At 39.9% G+C, this 22,622-nt stretch overlaps 1 protein-coding gene across 1 annotated transcript; it reads left to right on the top strand.

Annotated features, from left to right (window-relative positions):
- Positions 1 to 1,937: 1,937 nt before the first annotated feature.
- LOC117542941 (tudor domain-containing protein 6-like) lies at positions 1,938 to 22,621 on the top strand (the record flags this gene model as incomplete). The annotated part of the gene is given in 3 exon segments (XM_034210837.1): positions 1,938 to 2,015; positions 17,929 to 18,729; positions 18,731 to 22,621. Coding segments are annotated over 2 exon segments (4,668 nt in total), but the record flags the coding sequence as incomplete, so codon positions are not given.
- Position 22,622: the final 1 nt, after the last annotated feature.

The following is a 22,622-nucleotide window of genomic DNA, read 5'->3' as shown; positions in this document are numbered from 1 at the left end:
TTTGTCCCGCGAGATTTCAACGTATCATGTAGGCGAGCCTCCAGAGCAAGTCGGACAAAATGACTAACCATCATGCAACGCACGAGCAAGACGTTGATCGAAATTGCGCAGGTCTCGCTTGTCTCAAACAAGCCTATTTATTTATGGATTTGTTGTCAAAGCTAGTGATGGCAGTTTGACACTGAAGCTTCGAACGGAGCTTCAACCCTGGACTTCCTATTCCATAGAAGCAGTGCTTCGAAGCTTGCTTCAAATCACGTGACATGTGACGTCCGAACCAGTAACTGCTTCATTTCCTGAATGAATCACTTGACTGGTTCACGGTCCATTCACGCGATTCAATGTACTGCCTCGTCTCGATTCTGACAGGTTGAAACAGTTTTGAATTTGAGCGCTTCAACACTTTATGACCGCTCTAAACAATGCGCAATGTGTGGGTTGTTGTCGTAGTTTGCGTTGTTGCTGTTGAGTTGTTCTTGGTATTGCATTTGAATTGTAGTATCATTATAGAGCAAGCCAGGAAGAAAGATAGGTCGTTCTGGCTCGGGAAACACTTTGAAATGTGGAGAAGTTGTGAACAAAAAGATAATTATCAGTAATATAAAAACAGTTAAATATTTCAAGGAATAGATAGTCCAGTGGGGAGAGCCGGCGGCCCGAATGCGGCGATGTCCTCCGCGCAGCTGGTTCAAAGCCCGGAATGGACGTATTTTAATCATTGCTTTTCAACTTTAATAACTGATAAAAGGCCCTCTCCGCCCAAAAACATGTCAAGCACTCTCTAGTCTCTTCTCAATAACCCAATACACACAATTATCAATCTTTAATTGCAAATAGAACATGATATTCAGTCTTAGTGTGTGTGTGCATCGAATATTTTTCAAGGCAAAGATACGTTAAACTCACTGCAGCCTTGCACTTCGCCAGGAGAGGTCGCTGTAACTGAAGCTTCGAGAAATGAACCTATTTCCGACACAATTGTCCAAGTGGTTCGACGCTTCATTCAAAGCTTCATTTTGCCATCACTAGTCAAAGCTCTTCAGATATTCATTGCTATCGAAGCCTATTATCTCTGGAAGCCGTGGCGCTGTAAAAAGTACAACCAATCATCTGAGCCGGCTAAAGTAACTGGATGGCCTACCTGCCTGCCAGCCTTCCATCTGGGTACAAACTTATCTCGTGCCCTCATTGGTCATGTGCGCGTTCGTGTGTGTTGGAGGAGGGGCTCTGTGAGGAAGGGGCAGATTTTCTCCGGTCGTGTATTTTCAAATTCTAGCGATCTCGAGCCGGTTTCTCAAACTTACCTCCCCCACCTTTAATGAAAAAAATATACATTTTTTAGTTTTTAAATTAAAATATCGAATTAAATCGTGCAGTTGTTGCAAAATAACCTATATAACACATTTAAACACATAAAAGCAATCTGTTTGATATGTTTCATGCATTTTTAAAGACCTTCTTAAAGAAAAGCTCACGTTTTATTTTGAAATTTAAATAAAAAGGTCACAATATTGACTTTTAATTGTGATGAATATAAAGTATAGAACATGCAAAGACATGTAGACTAGAGTATAATAGACAGCCTGTTTGAGATGCTGCATGCATTTTTCGAGACTTTATTAATAAAACCTTCCGATTTATTTTGAAATTGTAATGAAAAGGTCACAATTCATACTTTTAACCGTGCAACATGTGGACTGTAATCCATATAAACACATTTAAAGTGTTCAAAACAGTCTGATTAATATGTTTGATGTATGTTTTTGACATTTTATTAATAATAAATCGAATTTTTAGTTTTCTTAATAAAAATTTGTCAAAATATCGAATTAAACCGTGCAGTTGTTGCAGAATAACCCCACATAAACACAATGAAAGTATATCCAGATCTTTCTGTCAAAACAACACCTGTTATTTTTCAAATTTGGATAAAACCTTATAAACCCACCGGAAGCCCGGCCGCGCCTCTCTGTCCGGTTGTTTATGATGATGATGAGCTGCGAGCAACAAACACGGTGAGGAACTCTGATTAAACCTTTCATTAAAACGCGCTGATAAAGTTAGTTTAGGAGTTGAATGCATCAGGTGGAGGTGTTTAAAGGCTCGTGATGATATAGGCCTACTCTGTTTCTGATGACGAGACACGGGAGACGGATTTAAAGACACGTGCTGTCTGCTTCTGGGTGATTTTAGGGGGAATCTGGTGCTGCTTTTCATGCTTAAGGCGAGACACGACAGGTGAATAGATATACTTTTACTTAGATATCAGCTAGAAATTGTTACAGTTAATTACTTACATTAAGGCAATTGTTTTTTGTATTACAAGTTTTCTGAAATAGCATGTTTAAATATGCAAATGAGCCATAATCTCATTAAATATGCGCATATTTTAACTGCGGTCAACTCAGCCGTCTCTCGCATTTGCTTGGTCAAATGAGCAGCGCTTCATTTTTGAGTGCGCGATTAATAGCGTCTTTACGGTAATCGCCGAGAAGCGGCGCTGACGGCAGTACACGAGCTGATGTTATATTTGATCAATCAATCAATGATATTTGATGAGGGATAAAATAATTTTTAGCCATAAGTTCTTAATAAAATTGGTACTGTTGGACTCAGTACTTGTTAGACTACTACCACAAATACAATGAAGTACTTTTACTGTGTACTATTTGAGTAATACTCTGTCAAACTCCCCTCCAGAGAACAATAATGCATGTTTACTGCCATCTTTGATGAGAGATAAAATGATTTTTTGTCATAAGTTCTCAGTGAAAGTGGTACTGCTGGACAGAGTACAATTGGAGTACGACCACAAGTACAATCAAGTACTTTTATCGTGTACTTTTTGAGTAATACCCTGTCAAACTCCCCTCCAGAGTACAATCATGTATGTTTTCTGCCATCTTTGATGAGAGATAAAATGATTTTTTGCCATAAGTTCTCAGTGAAAGTGGTACTGCTGGACAGAGTACTACTTGGAGTACGACCACAAGTACAATCAAGTACTTTTATCGTGTACTTCTTGAGTAATACCCTGTCAAACTCCCCTCAAAATACAAATGCCTGTTTTGGAGTCTTCAAAAGGTGCAAAAGAAGGACTTTACATTTTGTTAAAGACAGGACTATTGTAATACAGTCAAGAGAAGAGATAAGAGAATCAAGCACATTTCACATTTCAGGAACACAAATCTGAACATTGGATAAAGCCAGGTTCAAAGTTTGTGTTTCATTTTGTAGTCATATTAGAATCTAAAGTTTTTACCGAAGGGATTTTGGATATTTCTTTTTATCACTCCATAAATCAGACTGTCAACAGCCGTAACATATCAATTTTTGCCATGTTTTTAGGTATACAATGTTAAATAATTCAGGCTATGATTTATATATGAACAAACCCTTCTGTAAAAGCCTTCATAATATTGATAGGAATATAACTGGAAGGTTTGGTGTATGTACGTGCTACTGAAGTTGATATTTCTTACTCAGAATAGGAGAAAAAACTCATTTTGAGAAAACGACCTTTGGCAAGAGCAAGATTAAAACAACAGATATAAAATAAGAAATGTAATAAAAGACAAAGTAATCGAGACACATTTTGCAAGACTGAAATGTATATCAAAAAATAACATATTTTAAAATAGCTATAATGATATCCTGAAGCAGTGTTTTTAGAGTTAAGGGGCTTCAAATCAGAAATGACTGCATTGGGAAACATAAAAGACATTTGATAGAAAGTAATCTAGTTAGATAATTGTTTGTATTTTAATCAATTACATTTTTATGACAATTAATCCTTTACTTAATACTTAAAGTCTTAAAGAGTAAAAAACGGCTACAATCTCACAATTTATAAAATAAATCACATTATTTTTAGATTGTAAGTGTAAAATAAAACTTGTCTTAGTTAGGTTGACGCCAGGATATACAAATCATAATTACTGGGGGGAACTATTTCTTTAATTCACAGCAAATTTGACCTGGCAGCTTAAATAGAGCGGCATGTTTAGGAGAATGTGTTTGGTTGGTTGTAAGAGGGACGAGGCGCGTCACGTGTTCATGTATCATTGGTGCTCGAGTTGACTGCCTGACTGAGCTCACAGGCTTCGCCCCATTCCTACAACTCTCTATAATTATGATAGTGTGAGGTCTCCTAAATGTAACTGCATGCTCAGATTCTTCACGTTTTTTCAACACTTTGTCATCAAATAAGTTGAAATGCCTGCATGTTCCCTGGATGGACACTAGATGGCACCCAATGCCAGTTTTAGAGAATCTCATGATACACAGACTTTGGTTTGGTTTTAAAATAGCCTGTGAAAAGAAAACTGACTGCATTAAAGGAAGTAGAATCACAACTGAAAGACATACAATGAGATACTAGTGATAACTTATTGCCTAATTGTGTCGAGTACAACACATTTTAGGATTGAATTCCTACCCTAGGTGTTATATCAGGTCTGCACCGGGTAGTCAAATGTTAAAGTGATGCCAGAAAATAATATTTCTGTTCGTCAAAAGCTGTATAATTACTCCAGAAATAGCTTTGTTTTTACGGAGCTCTGACTTCACGTTGTTGTTTACGTCCGCTGTGCCATCTTGTATACGGGCGTCTTGTTCTTGATATATCTTCAGAGGTGGGAAGTAGTGGAGTACAACAACTTCGTTACTGTACTTAAGTACATTTTTCTGGTATCAGTACTTTACTCCACTACTTGTTTTTCTGACGACTTTTTACTTTCTACTTCTTACACTTTGAACACAAATACTTGTACTTTCTACTTCTTACATGTTGAACCCAAATACCTGTACTTTCTACTTCTTACATGTTGAACCCAAATACCTGTACTTTCTACTTCTTACATGTTGAACCCAAATACCTGTACTTTCTACTTCTCACATGTTGAACACAAATACCTGTACTTTCTACTTCTTACATGTTGAACCCAAATACCTGTACTTTCTACTTCTTACACTTTGAACCCAAATACCTGTACTTTCTACTTCTTACATGTTGAACCCAAATACCTGTACTTTCTACTTCTTACATGTTGAACACAAATACCTGTACTTTCTACTTCTTACATGTTGAACACAAATACCTGTACTTTCTACTTCTTACATGTTGAACTCAAATACCTGTACTTTCTACTTCTTGCATGTTGAACACTAATACCTGTACTTTCTACTTCTTACATGTTGAACCCAAATACCTGTACTTTCTACTTCTTACATGTTGAACTCAAATACCTGTACTTTCTACTTCTTACACTTTGAACCCAAATACCTGTACTTTCTACTTCTTACATGTTGAACCCAAATACCTGTACTTACTACTTCTTACATGTTGAACCCAAATACCTGTACTTTCTACTTCTCACATGTTGAACACAAATACCTGTACTTTCTACTTCTTACATGTTGAACCCAAATACCTGTACTTTCTACTTCTTACACTTTGAACCCAAATACCTGTACTTTCTACTTCTTACATGTTGAACCCAAATACCTGTACTTTCTACTTCTTACATGTTGAACACAAATACCTGTACTTTCTACTTCTTACATGTTGAACACAAATACCTGTACTTTCTACTTCTTACATGTTGAACTCAAATACCTGTACTTTCTACTTCTTGCATGTTGAACACTAATACCTGTACTTTCTACTTCTTACATGTTGAACCCAAATACCTGTACTTTCTACTTCTTACATGTTGAACTCAAATACCTGTACTTTCTACTTCTTACATGTTGAACACTAATACCTGTACTTTCTACTTCTTACATGTTGAACACTAATACCTGTACTTTCTACTTCTTACATGTTGAACACAAATACCTGTACTTTCTACTTCTTACATGTTGAACACAAATACCTGTACTTTCTACTTCTTACATGTTGAACACTAATACCTGTACTTTCTACTTCTTACATGTTGAACACTAATACCTGTACTTTCTACTTCTTACATGTTGAACACAAATACCTGTACTTTCTACTTCTTACATGTTGAACTCAAATACCTGTACTTTCTACTTCTTACATGTTGAACTCAAATACCTGTACTTTCTACTTCTTACATGTTGAACTCAAATACCTGTACTTTCTACTTCTTACATGTTGAACCCAAATACCTGTACTTTCTACTTCTTACATGTTGAACACTAATACCTGTACTTTCTACTTCTTACATGTTGAACACAAATACCTGTACTTTCTACTTCTTACATGTTGAACACAAATACCTGTACTTTCTACTTCTCACATGTTGAACCCAAATACCTGTACTTTCTACTTCTTACATGTTGAACACAAATATCTGTACTTTCTACTTCTTACATGTTGAACCCAAATACCTGTACTTTCTACTTCTTACATGTTGAACACAAATATCTGTACTTTCTACTTCTTACATGTTGAACTCAAATACCTGTACTTTCTACTTCTCACATGTTGAACCCAAATACCTGTACTTTCTACTTCTTACATGTTGAACACAAATATCTGTACTTTCTACTTCTTACATGTTGAACACAAATACCTGTACTTTCTACTTCTTACATGTTGAACTCAAATACCTGTACTTTCTACTTCTTACATGTTGAACCCAAATACCTGTACTTTTTACTTCTTACATGTTGAACACAAATACCTGTACTTTCTAATTCTTACATGTTGAACACTAATACCTGTACTTTCTACTTCTTACATGTTGAACACAAATACCTGTACTTTCTACTTCTCACATGTTGAACCCAAATACCTGTACTTTCTACTTCTCACTAGTTGAACCCAAATACCTGTACTTTCTACTTCTTACATGTTGAACACAAATACCTGTACTTTCTACTTCTTACATGTTGAACACTAATACCTGTACTTTCTACTTTTTACATGTTGAACACAAATACCTGTACTTTCTACTTCTCACATGTTGAACCCAAATACCTGTACTTTCTACTTCTCACTAGTTGAACCCAAATACCTGTATTTTCTACTTCTTACATGTTGAACACAAATACCTGTACTTTCTACTTCTTACATGTTGAACACAAATACCTGTACTTTCTACTTCTTACATGTTGAACACAAATACCTGTACTTTCTACTTCTTACATGTTGAACACAAATACCTGTACTTTCTACTTCTTACATGTTGAACTCAAATACCTGTACTTTCTACTTCTTACATGTTGAACTCAAATACCTGTACTTTCTACTTCTTACATGTTGAACACAAATACCTGTACTTTCTACTTCTTACATGTTGAACTCAAATATCTGTACTTTCTACTTCTTACATGTTGAACACTAATATCTGTACTTTCTACTTCTTACATGTTGAACTCAAATACCTGTACTTTCTACTTCTTACATGTTGAACTCAAATACCTGTACTTTCTACTTCTTACATGTTGAACTCAAATATCTGTACTTTCTACTTCTTACATGTTGAACTCAAATACCTGTACTTTCTACTTCTTACATGTTGAACACAAATACCTGTACTTTCTACTTCTTACATGTTGAACACAAATACCTGTACTTTCTACTTCTCACATGTTGAACTCAAATACCTGTACTTTCTACTTCTTACATGTTGAACCCAAATACCTGTACTTTCTACTTCTCACATGTTGAACACAAATACCTGTACTTTCTACTTCTCACATGTTGAACACAATTACCTGTACTTTCTACTTCTTACATGTTGAACACTAATACCTGTACTTTCTACTTCTTACATGTTGAACACAAATACCTGTACTTTCTACTTCTTACATGTTGAACACAAATACCTGTACTTTTTACTTCTTACATGTTGAACTCAAATACCTGTACTTTCTACTTCTTACATGTTGAACACAAATACCTGTACTCTCTACTTCTTACATGTTGAACACAAATACCTGTACTTTCTACTTCTCACATGTTGAACACAAATACCTGTACTTTCTACTTCTCACATGTTGAACACAAATACCTGTACTTTCTACTTCTCACATGTTGAACACAAATACCTGTACTTTCTACTTCTTACATGTTGAACTCAAATACCTGTACTTTCTACTTCTTACATGTTGAACACAAATACCTGTACTTTCTACTTCTTACATGTTGAACACAAATACCTGTACTTTCTACTTCTTACATGTTGAACTCAAATACCTGTACTTTCTACTTCTTACATGTTGAACACAAATACCTGTACTCTCTACTTCTTACATGTTGAACACAAATACCTGTACTTTCCACTTCTCACATGTTGAACACAAATACCTGTACTTTCTACTTCTTACATGTTGAACACAAATACCTGTACTTTTTACTTCTTACATGTTGAACACAAATACCTGTACTTTCTACTTCTTACATGTTGAACACAAATACCTGTACTTTCTACTTCTTACATGTTGAACTCAAATACCTGTACTCTCTACTTCTCACATGTTGAACACAAATACCTGTACTTTCTACTTCTTACATGTTGAACACAAATACCTGTACTTTCTACTTCTCACATGTTGAACACAAATACCCGTACTTTCTACTTCTCACATGTTGAACACAAATACCTGTACTTTCTACTTCTTAAATGTTGAACTCAAATACCTGTACTTTCTACTTCTTACATGTTGAACACAAATACCTGTACTTTCTACTTCTTACATGTTGAACACAAATACCTGTACTTTCTACTTCTCACATGTTGAACACAAATACCTGTACTTTCTACTTCTTACATGTTGAACACTAATACCTGTACTTTCCACTTCTCACATGTTGAACACAAATACCTGTACTTTCTACTTCTCTCATGTTGAACACAAATACCTGTACTTTCTACTTCTTACATGTTGAACACTAATACCTGTACTTTCTACTTCTCACATGTTGAACCCAAATACCTGTACTTTCTACTTCTTACATGTTGAACACTAATACCTGTACTTTCCACTTCTCACATGTTGAACACAAATACCTGTACTTTCTACTTCTCACATGTTGAACACAAATACCTGTACTTTCTACTTCTTACATGTTGAACACTAATACCTGTACTTTCTACTTCTTACATGTTGAACTCAAATACCTGTACTTTCTACTTCTTACATGTTGAACACTAATACCTGTACTTTCTACTTCTTACATGTTGAACACTAATACCTGTACTTTCCACTTCTCACATGTTGAACACAAATACCTGTACTTTCTACTTCTCACATGTTGAACACAAATACCTGTACTTTCTACTTCTTACATGTTGAACTCAAATACCTGTACTTTCTACTTCTACATGTTGAACACTAATACCTGTACTTTCTACTCTTACATGTTGAACTCAAATACCTGTACTTTCTACTTCTTACATGTTGAACACTAATACCTGTACTTTCTACTTCTTACATGTTGAACACAAATACCTGTACTTTCTACTTCTTACATGTTGAACACAAATACCTGTACTTTCTACTTCTTACATGTTGAACACAAATACCTGTACTTTCTACTTCTTACATGTTGAACTCAAATACCTGTACTTTCTACTTCTTACATGTTGAACTCAAATACATGTACTTTCTACTTCTTACATGTTGAACTCAAATATCTGTACTTTCTACTTCTTACATGTTGAACTCAAATATCTGTACTTTCTACTTCTTACATGTTGAACTCAAATATCTGTACTTTCTACTTCTTACATGTTGAACTCAAATACCTGTACTTTCTACTTCTTACATGTTGAACTCAAATATCTGTACTTTCTACTTCTTACATGTTGAACTCAAATACCTGTACTTTCTACTTCTTACATGTTGAACTCAAATACCTGTACTTTCTACTTCTTACATGTTGAACTCAAATACCTGTACTTTCTACTTCTTACATGTTGAACTCAAATACCTGTACTTTCTACTTCTTACATGTTGAACTCAAATACCTGTACTTTCTACTTCTTACATGTTGAACTCAAATATCTGTACTTTCTACTTCTTACATGTTGAACTCAAATATCTGTACTTTCTACTTCTTACATGTTGAACTCAAATACCTGTACTTTCTACTTCTTACATGTTGAACCCAAATACCTGTACTTTCTACTTCTTACATGTTGAACTCAAATACCTGTACTTTCTACTTCTCACATGTTGAACACAAATACCTGTACTTTCTACTACTTACATGTTGAACCCAAATACCTGTACTTTCTACTTCTCACATGTTGAACACAAATACCTGTACTTTCTACTTCTTACATGTTGAACCCAAATACCTGTACTTTCTACTTCTCACATGTTGAACACAAATACCTGTACTTTCTACTACTTACATGTTGAACTCAAATACCTGTACTTTCTACTTCTTACATGTTGAACTCAAATACCTGTACTTTCTACTTCTTACATGTTGAACACAAATACCTGTACTTTCTACTTCTCTCATTTCCCAAACAGCTGGTTCCTTTAGTCTGAATGTGTGTTTGATGCGTGATCATTATTCTTTAGTCATTGCGTGCCTATTGATTTGAACACGATCCGTGTATCCATCATTTCCTGGTCTTCTCTAAAGAAGAGGGACCAATGGAAACGTTGTCATGTTGCCGTTGTTCAGCATGGAAACATTCATTAGCTAACAATGACATTATTGTTCTATTAATATAAAGGGAGGTCAGGTACTCTTTAAAGCAGCTGCTAGTTATGGGTACTTTTTACTGAAGTACATTTCAAAGCCTCTTTACTTTCCACAGTATCACCTCATACTATATCTTTCTAGAAACCCCTGTACATGTAGAAGTCTTTTGGACAACATTTCAGACTACTTCTCTCTCCACCGTTAAAAAGTCAGTGCAAAGCTACAACCTTTTCAGAGCCACAACATATGGATTTGTGTTTAAATAAATAAAATATTGCAATGTTAGCCTGCAAAATGCAGATGGAGCACTTTATGTTAACGATGCATTGTGGTAGGGCTGTGCGATTATGGCAAAAATCATAATCACGATTATTTGGGTCAATAATTGATATCACGATTATTTTGACGATTATTCATTGACCGTTTATTGAACTTTAAAACAAATAATATTTTACCAATAAACAAGATCAACAAATATGTTGGAGCGCACTTCCAAAACCATACTAAACATATATTATTAATATGATAAATAAAAATAAATTAGACCAAAATAAATTAAATCAAATATGATGCAGTGCACTGTCACAACCTACTGAGAACTCCTTAACATATAGCCAACATGTTGGTAAAACATATTCAACATATTCCACTTAGGGCTGGGCGATTTGGCCTAAAAATAAAATCGTGATTTTTTTTTTTCTTCTAACTAATGGACAATTTTCGATTTAAACCTGGATTTTTTTCAGTTTTTTTCTAAACAAACCAGACCAAGGCTCTTTTTAAGTGAACGACGGGAGCCGGCTCTCGCCCGCGAACGAGCCGTTTTTTTATTTTTTTTGCGGAGGGATCTAGATCGGCATGAAGGCACATTATGCAATGTGCACATCATCCCGCTTATTACACATGGCCACATTCTCAACAAAGTAACGACATGACTCCCAATATTAATTGAAATGGATTTAGAAAATGATGTTATTGACTTAAAAAATAGTTTTATGTATTGATTTAAATTGACATGCATCCGCTAAGAAAAGTAGTCCGTTGTTACTGTTTGAACTAACGTAGCAACGGCAGGAACTGCTTCGATGGTGTTTTTGAGGAGCTTTTTGATTACAGATTTGAAAACATCGTTGCTTGCTTTAAAAGTAGCACACTTCATGATGTCAGACCTTGGGAAGTATCTAGATATCCCTGCCCTAATGCCAGAGGAACTGCACACTGAATATGTGTCGCCGTTTGATGTCTATGTCTGGACCGCTGCGTAACGAGGAGGGTTTCTGCCCCGTTACTTCTCTTCTTACTTCTATAAGAATAAAACACGGAGGACGGAGATCTCTTTTCCTCCCCCTCTACAGACCGCCCAGCAGCTGATCTCAGAGCACGCTCCCCTCTCCTGCAGGGGGGCGTGGTCAGCTGCAGCTCACAGAATCAGCCCCTGCAAAAACAGCGCTGGAAAAAGCAAATGAGGCATGGCTAAAATGCAAGATATTTTTGGTATTTTAAAAAAAAAATTTTTTTAAATACTTTATATAGGTCGATACAGTAGCCCCTTTTTAAAAAAAAATAGTTTGTATAGGTGTTGCTATCTGTTTTGTGTAGCGTGGTTTTACAAGCAAGTCAATGCATTCATTGGGTGGTATCAGAGATTTACACGGGTCTGTAAATGCAATGAAAACAATTGGCCACAGCAAATCATTTATATTAAACTTTATTTACTCTTGAATACTTCAGTACAAGTAATTTAAGTGATATATGTGTACACAGAGCTGCAGATCGGGTAGTCACAGGCAATGTGGCTGAGTTTTGTGCGCGTTCTGGAAAGTGAGAGAGTAAGCTATTACGGAGTCCCTTAAAGCAAAACAAATCTGCGGAGTCTAGAAATGTTTTTAAATCGCGATTTTTCGGTTCAGCCATTTCACAAACCGTAGGAAAGTAAAAATGCAAATTAATCGTTAAAACCGAAAAAATCGCCCAGCCCTAATTCCACTCAGTTAAACGTTGAAGGCTGGCCAACCGTCATGGTCCAGAAGTAACAGAAAATAAATGTTGAACTACAATTTAAGACCAAATAAAAATGTTTAGGCCACCATGGCAAATGCTGGTAGGGCTGCTCATGTCATCTCTTAAAGATGTTTTGCAAGAAACACCAGCCTGTTTACATGGTCTGGTTTCAGAGATGAGCGCAGGCAGGTGACAATATTGCCACCTGTACTGAAGACCCTCAGCCACGCCCCGACACATGGGGTGACGCCGGCCAATCACAAAGCTTTGATGCGTTCAAGTGCATTATTCTGGCACAGGAAGATTATGTTACAGGACATTAACGATAAAACAGAATATTGTTGTTCTATTTTTAGACACATCTCGCGATCGACTGGTTGGGCAACCCTGGGCTAGACCATAGGTCTGTTGTGGTGGCAAAGTAGTCAGCTGAAGCCACATCTCTCTCAACTTCCCCACGGCATTTGTCATATAGCGCAGGCAGCGCAGACCTGCTGAAATAATACCGAGACGGCATCGCGTAACGCTTGTCCAACGTGTTGACAAGTTGCTTAAAGCCCTGGTTGCTAACAGTGCTAACTGGGCACATATCTTTAGCGATGTGGAATGTAATGACAAAGTACTTAGTGGAAATAGTTTTACCCTTCTTTTTAACGAGTTGCTGCTCTTGTTCTGACATCTTCGCTCGCGCTGAACACTCACAACACATGTCACTCCCACGTGGCCGAGTGGGCTTTTAGGGAGGGGCGAAAGCGCACCCAGCAAAATAATCGTATTTTGTCAATTATGCTGTTTTCATAATCGTCGCAAGCCATAATCGTAATCGCGATTAAAGTACGATTAATTGCACAACCCTACATTGTGGGATACCTTCAGCTAAACACTACATCATGGCAAACTTTGCATGACTTGCGATATTGTTAGTAGTAAGTGCTTTTGGACACAGCAGATGCTTCTTGTTTGTTAGCTACACCTGGCTGAAACCAGTGATGGAAGGAAACAAGAACTTTTACTCAAGTACTGAACAAAGTGCTTGTCGTGGCTTCATTCTTTGCTTTAAGCCACTTGGACGTCTTTTACAGATTTTTTGTAACGCCTTTCCTTCCATGTGATCTTTTTTACTCACGGTTTGATGACTTACTTGGCCTCCGGCGGTGTTGATATTGTGTTTTGCATTTACTTAAATAAAATGTCACACATTCAACAAAGAAAACAGGCCTTTACAATAGTCAAAACAAATCAAACAAAAGAGGCAAAACTCAAATAAAATAATAAACAACTTAGGAGCTCTTTCTTTCCTTCCAAGTATAGGCTTCGGAAACTTTAATGGATGAAAGCTTTGCCTCGACAGCGTCTTTCCGACAGGTTGCCCATTTCCGTCTCTTTAGAGTCTGGGAATTGTAGTCCTTTAAACTAGGGATCGACCGATATGGCTTTTTCAAGGCCGATACCGATTATTAGTAATCAAGGAGACCGATAACCGATATTTGGAACCGATATACATTTGCAGTAAAATCAGAAAATCTTGGTGTCAAAATGTAGAATAACACAAACTCCAACACAACTTCTTTGAAATGCATTTAAGCATATATTATGTTTAATGAACTTATCCCCTATTAACGAAACGCTGCACGCACCCCCAACTCTGACGGACTTCCCGCGTTGTTAGCAGAGTAAGCATAACTTCATTGCTGTTTAGCATCCAAATAAGCGGAGGAATAACGAAACATCAGAGACAGTGGCATTTCATTCAACGGACTCTCCCATTGGAGGCGTGGCTTTATTTATACCCATCATGACCTTTAACCTGTTACGCTATTGGCTTCCGGTCATGCACAACAAATAACACAAATTGGTTCACATTTACCTGAATGTTAACACGCGTCCCTGTGTAACTGGGAAACTGATAGGATTGGATCATAAGATCGTGGTGTTTTTGCAACTTCAGCATAGGGGATAGTGATGTTTATTGAACTTCGGCTTTCAACTGACTTACATTCGAAACACATGTATGGCTCTGCCGCTCAGCGCTGCTGCTTGCTTCAGTCTGTGTCTGCGTTCTTTCGCACCTGCCTGTAATCTGAGAAGGTCCCGCCTCTCTGGCTGGCTCCTGCCCGGAAAATCTTCAGTGTTGATTGACACTTCAGTAATAGCCTCAGATAGCGCTGTGGGCGGGACATAGACTGGTAACTGCATCCAGAGAAACGGCCGCATCAGAGCCAAAGTTTTATCGGCAATTTGATAAAAAAGGCCGATACGATAATTGGTCAAATGCGGAATTTCGGCCCCGATAATCGGTCGACCCCTACTTTATACTGTGTTGACTACAGACGTCACGATTATGTGGCCTTTTTTTATAAAAACAAAATACTGGCTCTAACAGTACTGTTTTGAAATATTTGGACTCAAGTATTTCCATTTAAAATTACTTCATACTTCTACTCTGTAACTGTATTTATTTTTAACTAATACTTTTGTTCTTTTACTTAAGTAACATTTAGAAATCAGGACTTTTTAGAGTATTTTAAGATCATAGTATTTACATTACATTACATTGCATTTAGCTGTCGCTTTTATCCAAAGCGACTTACAATAAGTACATTCGACCAGGAAGACACAACCTTGAAGAAAACAGAATCATATAAGTACATCAGGTTTCATAGAGCCAAACATTTCAAGTGCTACTCAACTGGCTTTAGGTAAGCCAGTCCTTTATTAGTATAAAAGTGCTTCGTTAATAGTTCTAACGCTCGAAGTGGAGTCGAAAGAGATGAGTTTTCAGTTTGCGCCGGAAGATGTGTAAGCTATCTGCCGTCCTGATGTCAATGGGGAGCTCATTCCACCATCTTGGAGCCAGGACAGCAAACCCACGTGTTTTCGCCGATGGGAACTTGGGTCCCCCTCGCAGCGAGGGTGCAACGAGTCGTTTGGCTGATGCAGAGCGTAGTGCATGCGCTTGGGTGTACGGTTTAACCATGTCCTGGATGTAGGAAGGGCCAGATCCATTCGCAGCATGGTAAGCAAGTACCAGTGTCTTGAAGTGGATTCTAGCAGTTACCGGAAGCCAGTGAAGGGAGCGGAGGAGCGGAGTGGTGTGGGAACATTTAGGAAGGTTGAAGACCAGACGAGCCGCTGCATTCTGGATGAGCTGCAGAGGTCGGATGGCACATGCAGGTAGACCAGCCAGGAGGGAGTTGCAGTAGTCTAGGCGTGAGATGACGAGAGCCTGGACCAGAACCTGAGTCGCTTTCTGTGTCAGCTGGGGACGTATCTTCCTGATGTTGTAAAGCGTGTATCTGCAGCAACGGGTTTGTAGCAGCGATGTTTGCAGTGAAGGACAGGTTGTTATCTAGGGTCACACACAGATTCCTTGCAGTCTGAGTCGGGGAAACAACTGAGGTACCGATGTTGATTGTTAGGTCAAGAGTGGGACAATCTTTTCCCGGGAGGAAGAGCAGCTCAGTCTTGTCAAGGTTGAGCTTGAGGTGATGAGCAGACATCCACTGAGAGATGTCCGCTAGACAAGCAGAGATGCGTGCGACGACCTGGGTCTCTGAGCGGGGGAAGGACAGAATTAATTGGGTGTCGTCAGCGTAGCAGTGGTATGAAAAACCATGCGGGCTAATGACTGATCCGAGCGAGTTTGTGTACAGGGAGAAGAGGAGGGGACCAAGAACAGAGCCCTGAGGGACCCCCGTAGTTAATTGACAAGGGTCGGACTCAGACCCTCTCCAAGTCACCCTGTAGGTACGGTCTTTCAGGTATGAGGTGAGGAGGGAAAGTGCAGAGCCTGAAACTCCAAGTTCTTGGAGAGTGCGAAGGAGGATCTGATGATTCACCGTGTCGAATGCAGCAGACAGGTCCAACAGGATGATGACAGAGGAGAGGGATGCAGTTTTGGCAGTGTGCAGTTCCTCCGTGACAGCAATGAGAGCAGTTTCTGTGGAGTGACCTGCCTTGAAACCAGACTGGTGCGGATCCAGAAGGTTGTTCTGATTGAGATAACAGGAGAGTTGTTTAAAGACAGCGCGTTCAAGTGATTTAGACAGGAACGGGAGGAGAGAGACAGGCCTGTAGTTTATAACATCAGACGGGTTGAGAGTGGGTTTCTTTAGGAGAGGCTTTACTCTTGCCTCCTTGAGACTGTTTGGAAAGTGACCAGAAGTTAGAGAAGTGTTGATGAAATGGGTGAGAAACGGTAGAATATCAGGAGCGATAGTCTGAAGGAGGTTTGAAGGGATAGGGTCCAGAGGACAGGTGGTAGGGCGGGCAGAGGTAATGAGGGTAAGAACCTCACTTTGGAGAGAGAGAGGAAAAGGTCAGTGTGTTGGTGGAAGGAGGGTCTGGTGACCCAGCGGTGAGTAAAGGTGAGTCAGAAAAAGAAGAGCGAATATCATCAACCTTTTTTTCAAAGTGGGTAACAAAGTCGCTTGACTGAAGTGAGGAGGGGGGAGGGGCTTTTGGAGGGTCCAAGAGGGTGGAGAAGATGGAGAATAGTTTTTTAGGATTGGAATAGGAAGATTGGATCTTATCTTGAAAGAAAGTGCTTTTTGCCTGAGAGATCGAAGCAGAGAAAGAGGAGAGGAGAGCCTGATAGGTTAGGAGGTCGTCACGGTGTTTGGATTTCCACCATTTCCGCTCTGCTGCCCTAAGGACGGTTCTATTAGCACGCAGTGCATCATTTAGCCAGGGAGCCGGAGGGGACTGACGAGCCTGCCGAGATGTCAGAGGACAGAGAGAGTCCAGAGTGGATGAGAGAGTAGAGAGGAGAGTTTCTGCAGCAGAGTTTGGAGGCAGGAGTTGGAACGAATCAGAGGAAGGGAGGGCTGAGAGCACCGACGAGGCAAAGGTAGAGGGGGAGAGGGAGCGAAGGTTACGGCGGACAAGTGTAGGATGGGAAGAGATTAGTTTGTTATGTTTGGAAAGGGATAGAGAGAATGAAATGAAGAAGTGATCGGATGTGTGGAGCGGGTTTACAGAGAGGTTAGAAGTAGCGCAGTTCCTTGAGAATATGAGATCAAGGACATTGCCAGCTTTATTTGTACTTTTACTTAAGTGTGCTCCTTTCAAAACTGGCTAAAACTGTTCGTAAGAGATTTGCCGCTTAAAATGAAAACAGGTGACATGTTTCTTCCAGTTATCCTTTTCTTTTTTTATATTATCAAACTGTAGAGGCCATATTGACATTCACATTCAAGCTTATTAGGCAACCAGTTGGTAAATGCGCTAAAATTGGAAAATGTAAGTGCTTTCTGCTAATAGTTAAAAACCCATTTTCTTCTGTTTTGCAGGTGTGTTTGAGCTTGTAACTCACAATGTGCTCAAATCCTGGCCTCCCAACGACTGGAACAGAAGTGCATGTAGTCATCAAGAGGCTTAACCTAAAGGACAGGTGTGGTATCATAGAGTTATGGGTCAACATGGACGATGAGAGGAAGCATATCTATGAGCAGATGAGAGAGGAAATCCAGAATCCTGACAGGAAGTTCGCTGGATCAGAAGGAAAACTCGGGGACCTTTGTCTGGTTTGCATCGATGGTGCCTGGCACAGAGCTCGGATCGTTTCCATTCAAAGTGACACTTGCAATGTTTTTGTAATCGACCAGGGACTGCTGCATATCACCACAAGCAAAGCGTTAGCATGGGGACATAAGGACAGTTTCCTCCTTCCTCCTGAAACTGAATCATGTATTCTCGCTAATGTCCTCTTCCTCGATAACAGGTGGCCAGAAAGAGCCTCAAAGTTTTTGATGTCTCTGCGTGGTAAGAAGTTTAGAGGCCTGGTTCAAGATGTGCTGAAGCCGAACAGAACCCTTCTACTCGACATACCCATGGTTTCCAAGCCGATGTGTATGTTTGGAGTTGCGAAGAAGATGGCGGTAGACGAGTTTAAGTGCCTTGTACAGAAATGTCTTGAAGTGGACCGCGTAACGCAAGAACGCAATCTGAATGTTGGGCGCAAACTTGAGAAGATCGACCAATACTTCTACCCAGATCTGTTAATGAATGCTTTTGAACATGTTATTGTGACAGAGGTAACTAACCCACACAACATATTTTGCCAACTTCACATTTTCTCCAAGGCGGTGAGACAATATCAGAGCAGATATGCAGCAGCATTATGAAAAGCACTCAGATTCAGGAGAGACTTCGCATTTGAACTGCGGGGATCCATGCGCTGCAAAAGGGATGGATGGAAAATGGCATCGCTCGTTACTGAAGCAAACCTTAACCAATGATGATGCTGTAGAAGTCTTCCATGTGGATGAAGGAAAAGTTGAATCGGTCTCCGTTGGAGACATTAGACCTCTGTACAGAGAACTTCTGAGGATGCCCGTTGTCACGTATCATTGTTCTCTTGAAGGTGTAACAGATGACGGAGCAGAAACGACCGGTTACTTGAGGTCCTTGCTTCTTAACAAAACTCAGGTGGCAAAGTTTAACCGCCACAATAAACCTCGAGATGTCTATCACGTCACTCTCTATGCAAATTGTGGTACATGCATCAACAGTAGTTTCATACAGAAGATGGGACATTTAGCTTCCTCTGATGTTGTCAACACTGAACAAGATTTAAATGTGCAGAACACAGTTGATGTTGATGTTTTACTGGAGGAAACTTTGCCAAACACAAAGAACCAATCAGTCAATGGATGGACCGATGAACCAACAACTGGCAGCAAAAACAGGGAACAACATCCATCCCCTCAAATACAGATCAACGGGCATCTTCCAACTGAGGTGCAAAACACTCCCCATGATGATGTGTTTGCTGTAGGAAGAAGCTTCAACGTTATGGTATCTTGTTTCGAAAGTCTACAGAAGTTCTGGTGTCAAACAACAGAAGATGGTGACTCTTTAGGACGCTTGATGAATGACCTGCAAAACCACTACGCATCCGCCCACCGTCAGCCACTCGTCGATTCAATCTGTGTGGCCCGAAGTCCAGACAACGGCATGTGGTACAGAGCAAAGATCATGGCGAGTCAACACTCCCCCGTTGTAGATGTGAGATTCATAGACTTTGGTCGAATGCGAACGGTTCCTCTGCGGGATATACACCTCATTGATCCGGCTTTCTTACAGCTGAATGCAAAGGCTTTTCAGTGCTGCTTATGCCAGCCTCCAGACAAGAAATCCACAAATCCCACTTGGACTGACAGAGAATTTCTGAAGTTTGCAGAATCATGTGCTAAGTCAGGCATTGGTTTGACTTGCACAGTAAAAGCTGCCACTTGTGATGAGGAAGGTCTCTTGCTAAATGTGCTAGATATTGAAACACCATCTGACGGTACATGCAGGTGTCCGACTAAAGAATACGCACAGAATGAAGCTCACAAAATGCAAAAATCTCCACCGGTTCAATCAGATTCATACAATTACTCCACACAAAACATTCAGGTGAATGGAAAAGAAAAAGTGTGGATAACGTCTTCAGGTAATGTCAATCTCTTCCACTGCCAACTGAACAGGAACTATCATCTGTTTGACAAAGTGATGAAAAATGTCAAACAACTACTCGGCAAGCAACAGTGCAAGGATCATCCACTTGGACTTAATAGCATTTGCTTTGCCAAGTACACTGATAAGCAATGGTACAGAGGACAAGTGGTAGAACTGTCTCCAAAACTTAAAGTACACTTTGTGGATTATGGTGAAACCCTGGTCGTGAATGAATGGGATATTTGCCCCTGTCCCACTGGAGAAAGTATTGTCAGAGCTCTCCCTGTTCAGGCTGTTCCACTGGGACTGTTTAATGTCCCTGCAGAAGTGCCACAGGAAATCAACCAGTGGTTTGCAGATCATGCCGTTGGCCAAAATCTGACCATTTCTGTGGTAGCTAAAGGGGAAAAGGGGAAGCTAATTGTTGAACTGTTCGATGGATCTCTGAGTGTAAATGCAATAGTCAGAGAGAGGATTTCAAATATGAAACCGGGGATGATGGCTCTTGTTCAGAAGACTGATCAGCAGCTTTTAAACATCATAAAACGTGCCACTAGCAACGAAACCTGTGCAAGAGATGAGCGGAGTTCCCAACCAGTTACTAAAGTCTCTTTGCCAGAGATTGAACATGAACAGACTTTAGATGAAGGAAGAAAAACAACCTCGGAAATATGCAGCAATGATTCAGAAGTGACACAACTTTCCCTTCTTTCTTGCCCCGAGGGAAATGGGAATATCAGCAAGTACACATGGCCAAACATTTCAGAAAGCAAGACAGTGGAGGTATATGCATCCTGCATTGGTGGACCACATTACTTCTGGTGTGAGTACGCAGATGAAGAGGAGCAGAACAAAGTGAAAAGTCTTGTTCAGGAAGCAGGACTGGCTCAGCAGGATATGACATTTCCTGAGACTCTCGGTCCTGGTAGTCCATGCCTTGCTCTGTTTGCCAGTGACAAACACTGGTATCGAGCTCAAGTTCTTCGCAGAGTTGAAGATACATTTGATGTTGTGTTTATCGACTATGGAAATGAGACTGAAGTTGACATCAAGAACGTGAGATCAGTGCCTCAGTGTCTGATGGAGATAGATCCTCAGGCCTTTCTGTGCTCTCTGGATGGATTTGATATGTCCAAAGGCTCCTGGGATGACCAAGTTCATGATGTCTTCTACAACCTTCTGGTTGATAAAGTCATCAGGGTGAAAGTGTTAAATATAGAAGAGCATTCAGACAGTGTGTTCCCTCAATATGCGGTGGCAATTGAGTGTGAAAATGTGGTTATGAATACCGTGATGCAGAAATACTGGAAACCGCTTCCCACAGAACATGCCAAACCTGAAATGGATGAAACCGAGACTTCCCTCCAAGACAATCAGACGGAGTCCAACGGAGACGTTCAGACGGAGTCCAACGGAGACGTTCAGACGGAGTCCAACGGAGACGTTCAGACGGAGTCCAACGGAGACGTTCAGACGGAGTCCAACGGAGACGTTCAGACGGAGTCCAACGGAGACGTTCAGACGGAGTCCAACGGAGACGTTCAGACGGAGTCCAACGGAGACGTTCAGACGGAGTCCAACGGAGACGTTCAGACGGAGTCCAACGGAGACGTTCAGACGGAGTCCAACGAAGACATTCAGACAGATTCCAACAAAGACAATCAGACGGAGGACAATCAGACGGAGGACATTCAGATGGCGGACATTCAGATGGCGTCCAACAGAGACATTCAGACGGAATCCAACAGAGACATTCAGACGGAATCCAACAAAGACATTCAGACAGATTCCATCAAAGACAATCAGACGGAGGACATTCAGACGGAGGACATTCAGATGGCGTGCAACAGAGACATTCAGACGGAGTCCAACAGAGACATTCAGACTGAGTCCAACGGAGACAATCAGACAGATTCCAGCGCCGCACATCTTAATGTTTCCACAGGAAATGTGAATGCTGGTATGTTCAAGGAGCCAAGCATCTCCAAAGACAAACAGGTGGAGGTATATGCATCCTGCATTGTTGGACCACATTTCTTCTGGTGTGAGTACGCCGATGAAGAGGAGCAGAAAAAAGTGACAAGTCTTGCTCAGGAAGCAGGACTGGCTCAGCAGGATATGACATTTCCTGAGACTCTCGGTCCTGGTAGTCCATGCCTTGCTCTGTTTGCCAGTGACAAACACTGGTATCGAGCTCAAGTTCTTCGCAGAGTTGAAGATACATTTGAAGTTTGTTTATCGACTATGGAAACGAGACTGAAGTTTGACATCAAGAACGTGAGATCAGTGCCTCAGAGTCTGATGGAGATAGATCCTCAGGCCTTTCTGTGCTCTCTGGATGGATTTGATATGTGCAAAGGCTCCTGGGATGACCAAGTTCATGATGTCTTCTACAACCTTCTGGTTGATAAACTCATCAGGGTGAAAGTGTTAAATATAGAAGAGCATTCAGACAGTGTGTTCCCTCAATATGCGGTGGCAATTGAGTGTGAAAATGTGGTTATGAATACCGTGATGCAGAAATACTGGAAACCGCTCCACA

The sequence above is a fragment of the Gymnodraco acuticeps genome, unplaced genomic scaffold (genome assembly GCF_902827175.1).
Source record: "Gymnodraco acuticeps unplaced genomic scaffold, fGymAcu1.1, whole genome shotgun sequence".
NCBI classification, from domain to species: domain Eukaryota; kingdom Metazoa; phylum Chordata; class Actinopteri; order Perciformes; family Bathydraconidae; genus Gymnodraco; species Gymnodraco acuticeps.
Note: the sequence above shows the minus strand (reverse complement) of the source record. Positions and strands in the feature narration are given on the sequence as shown.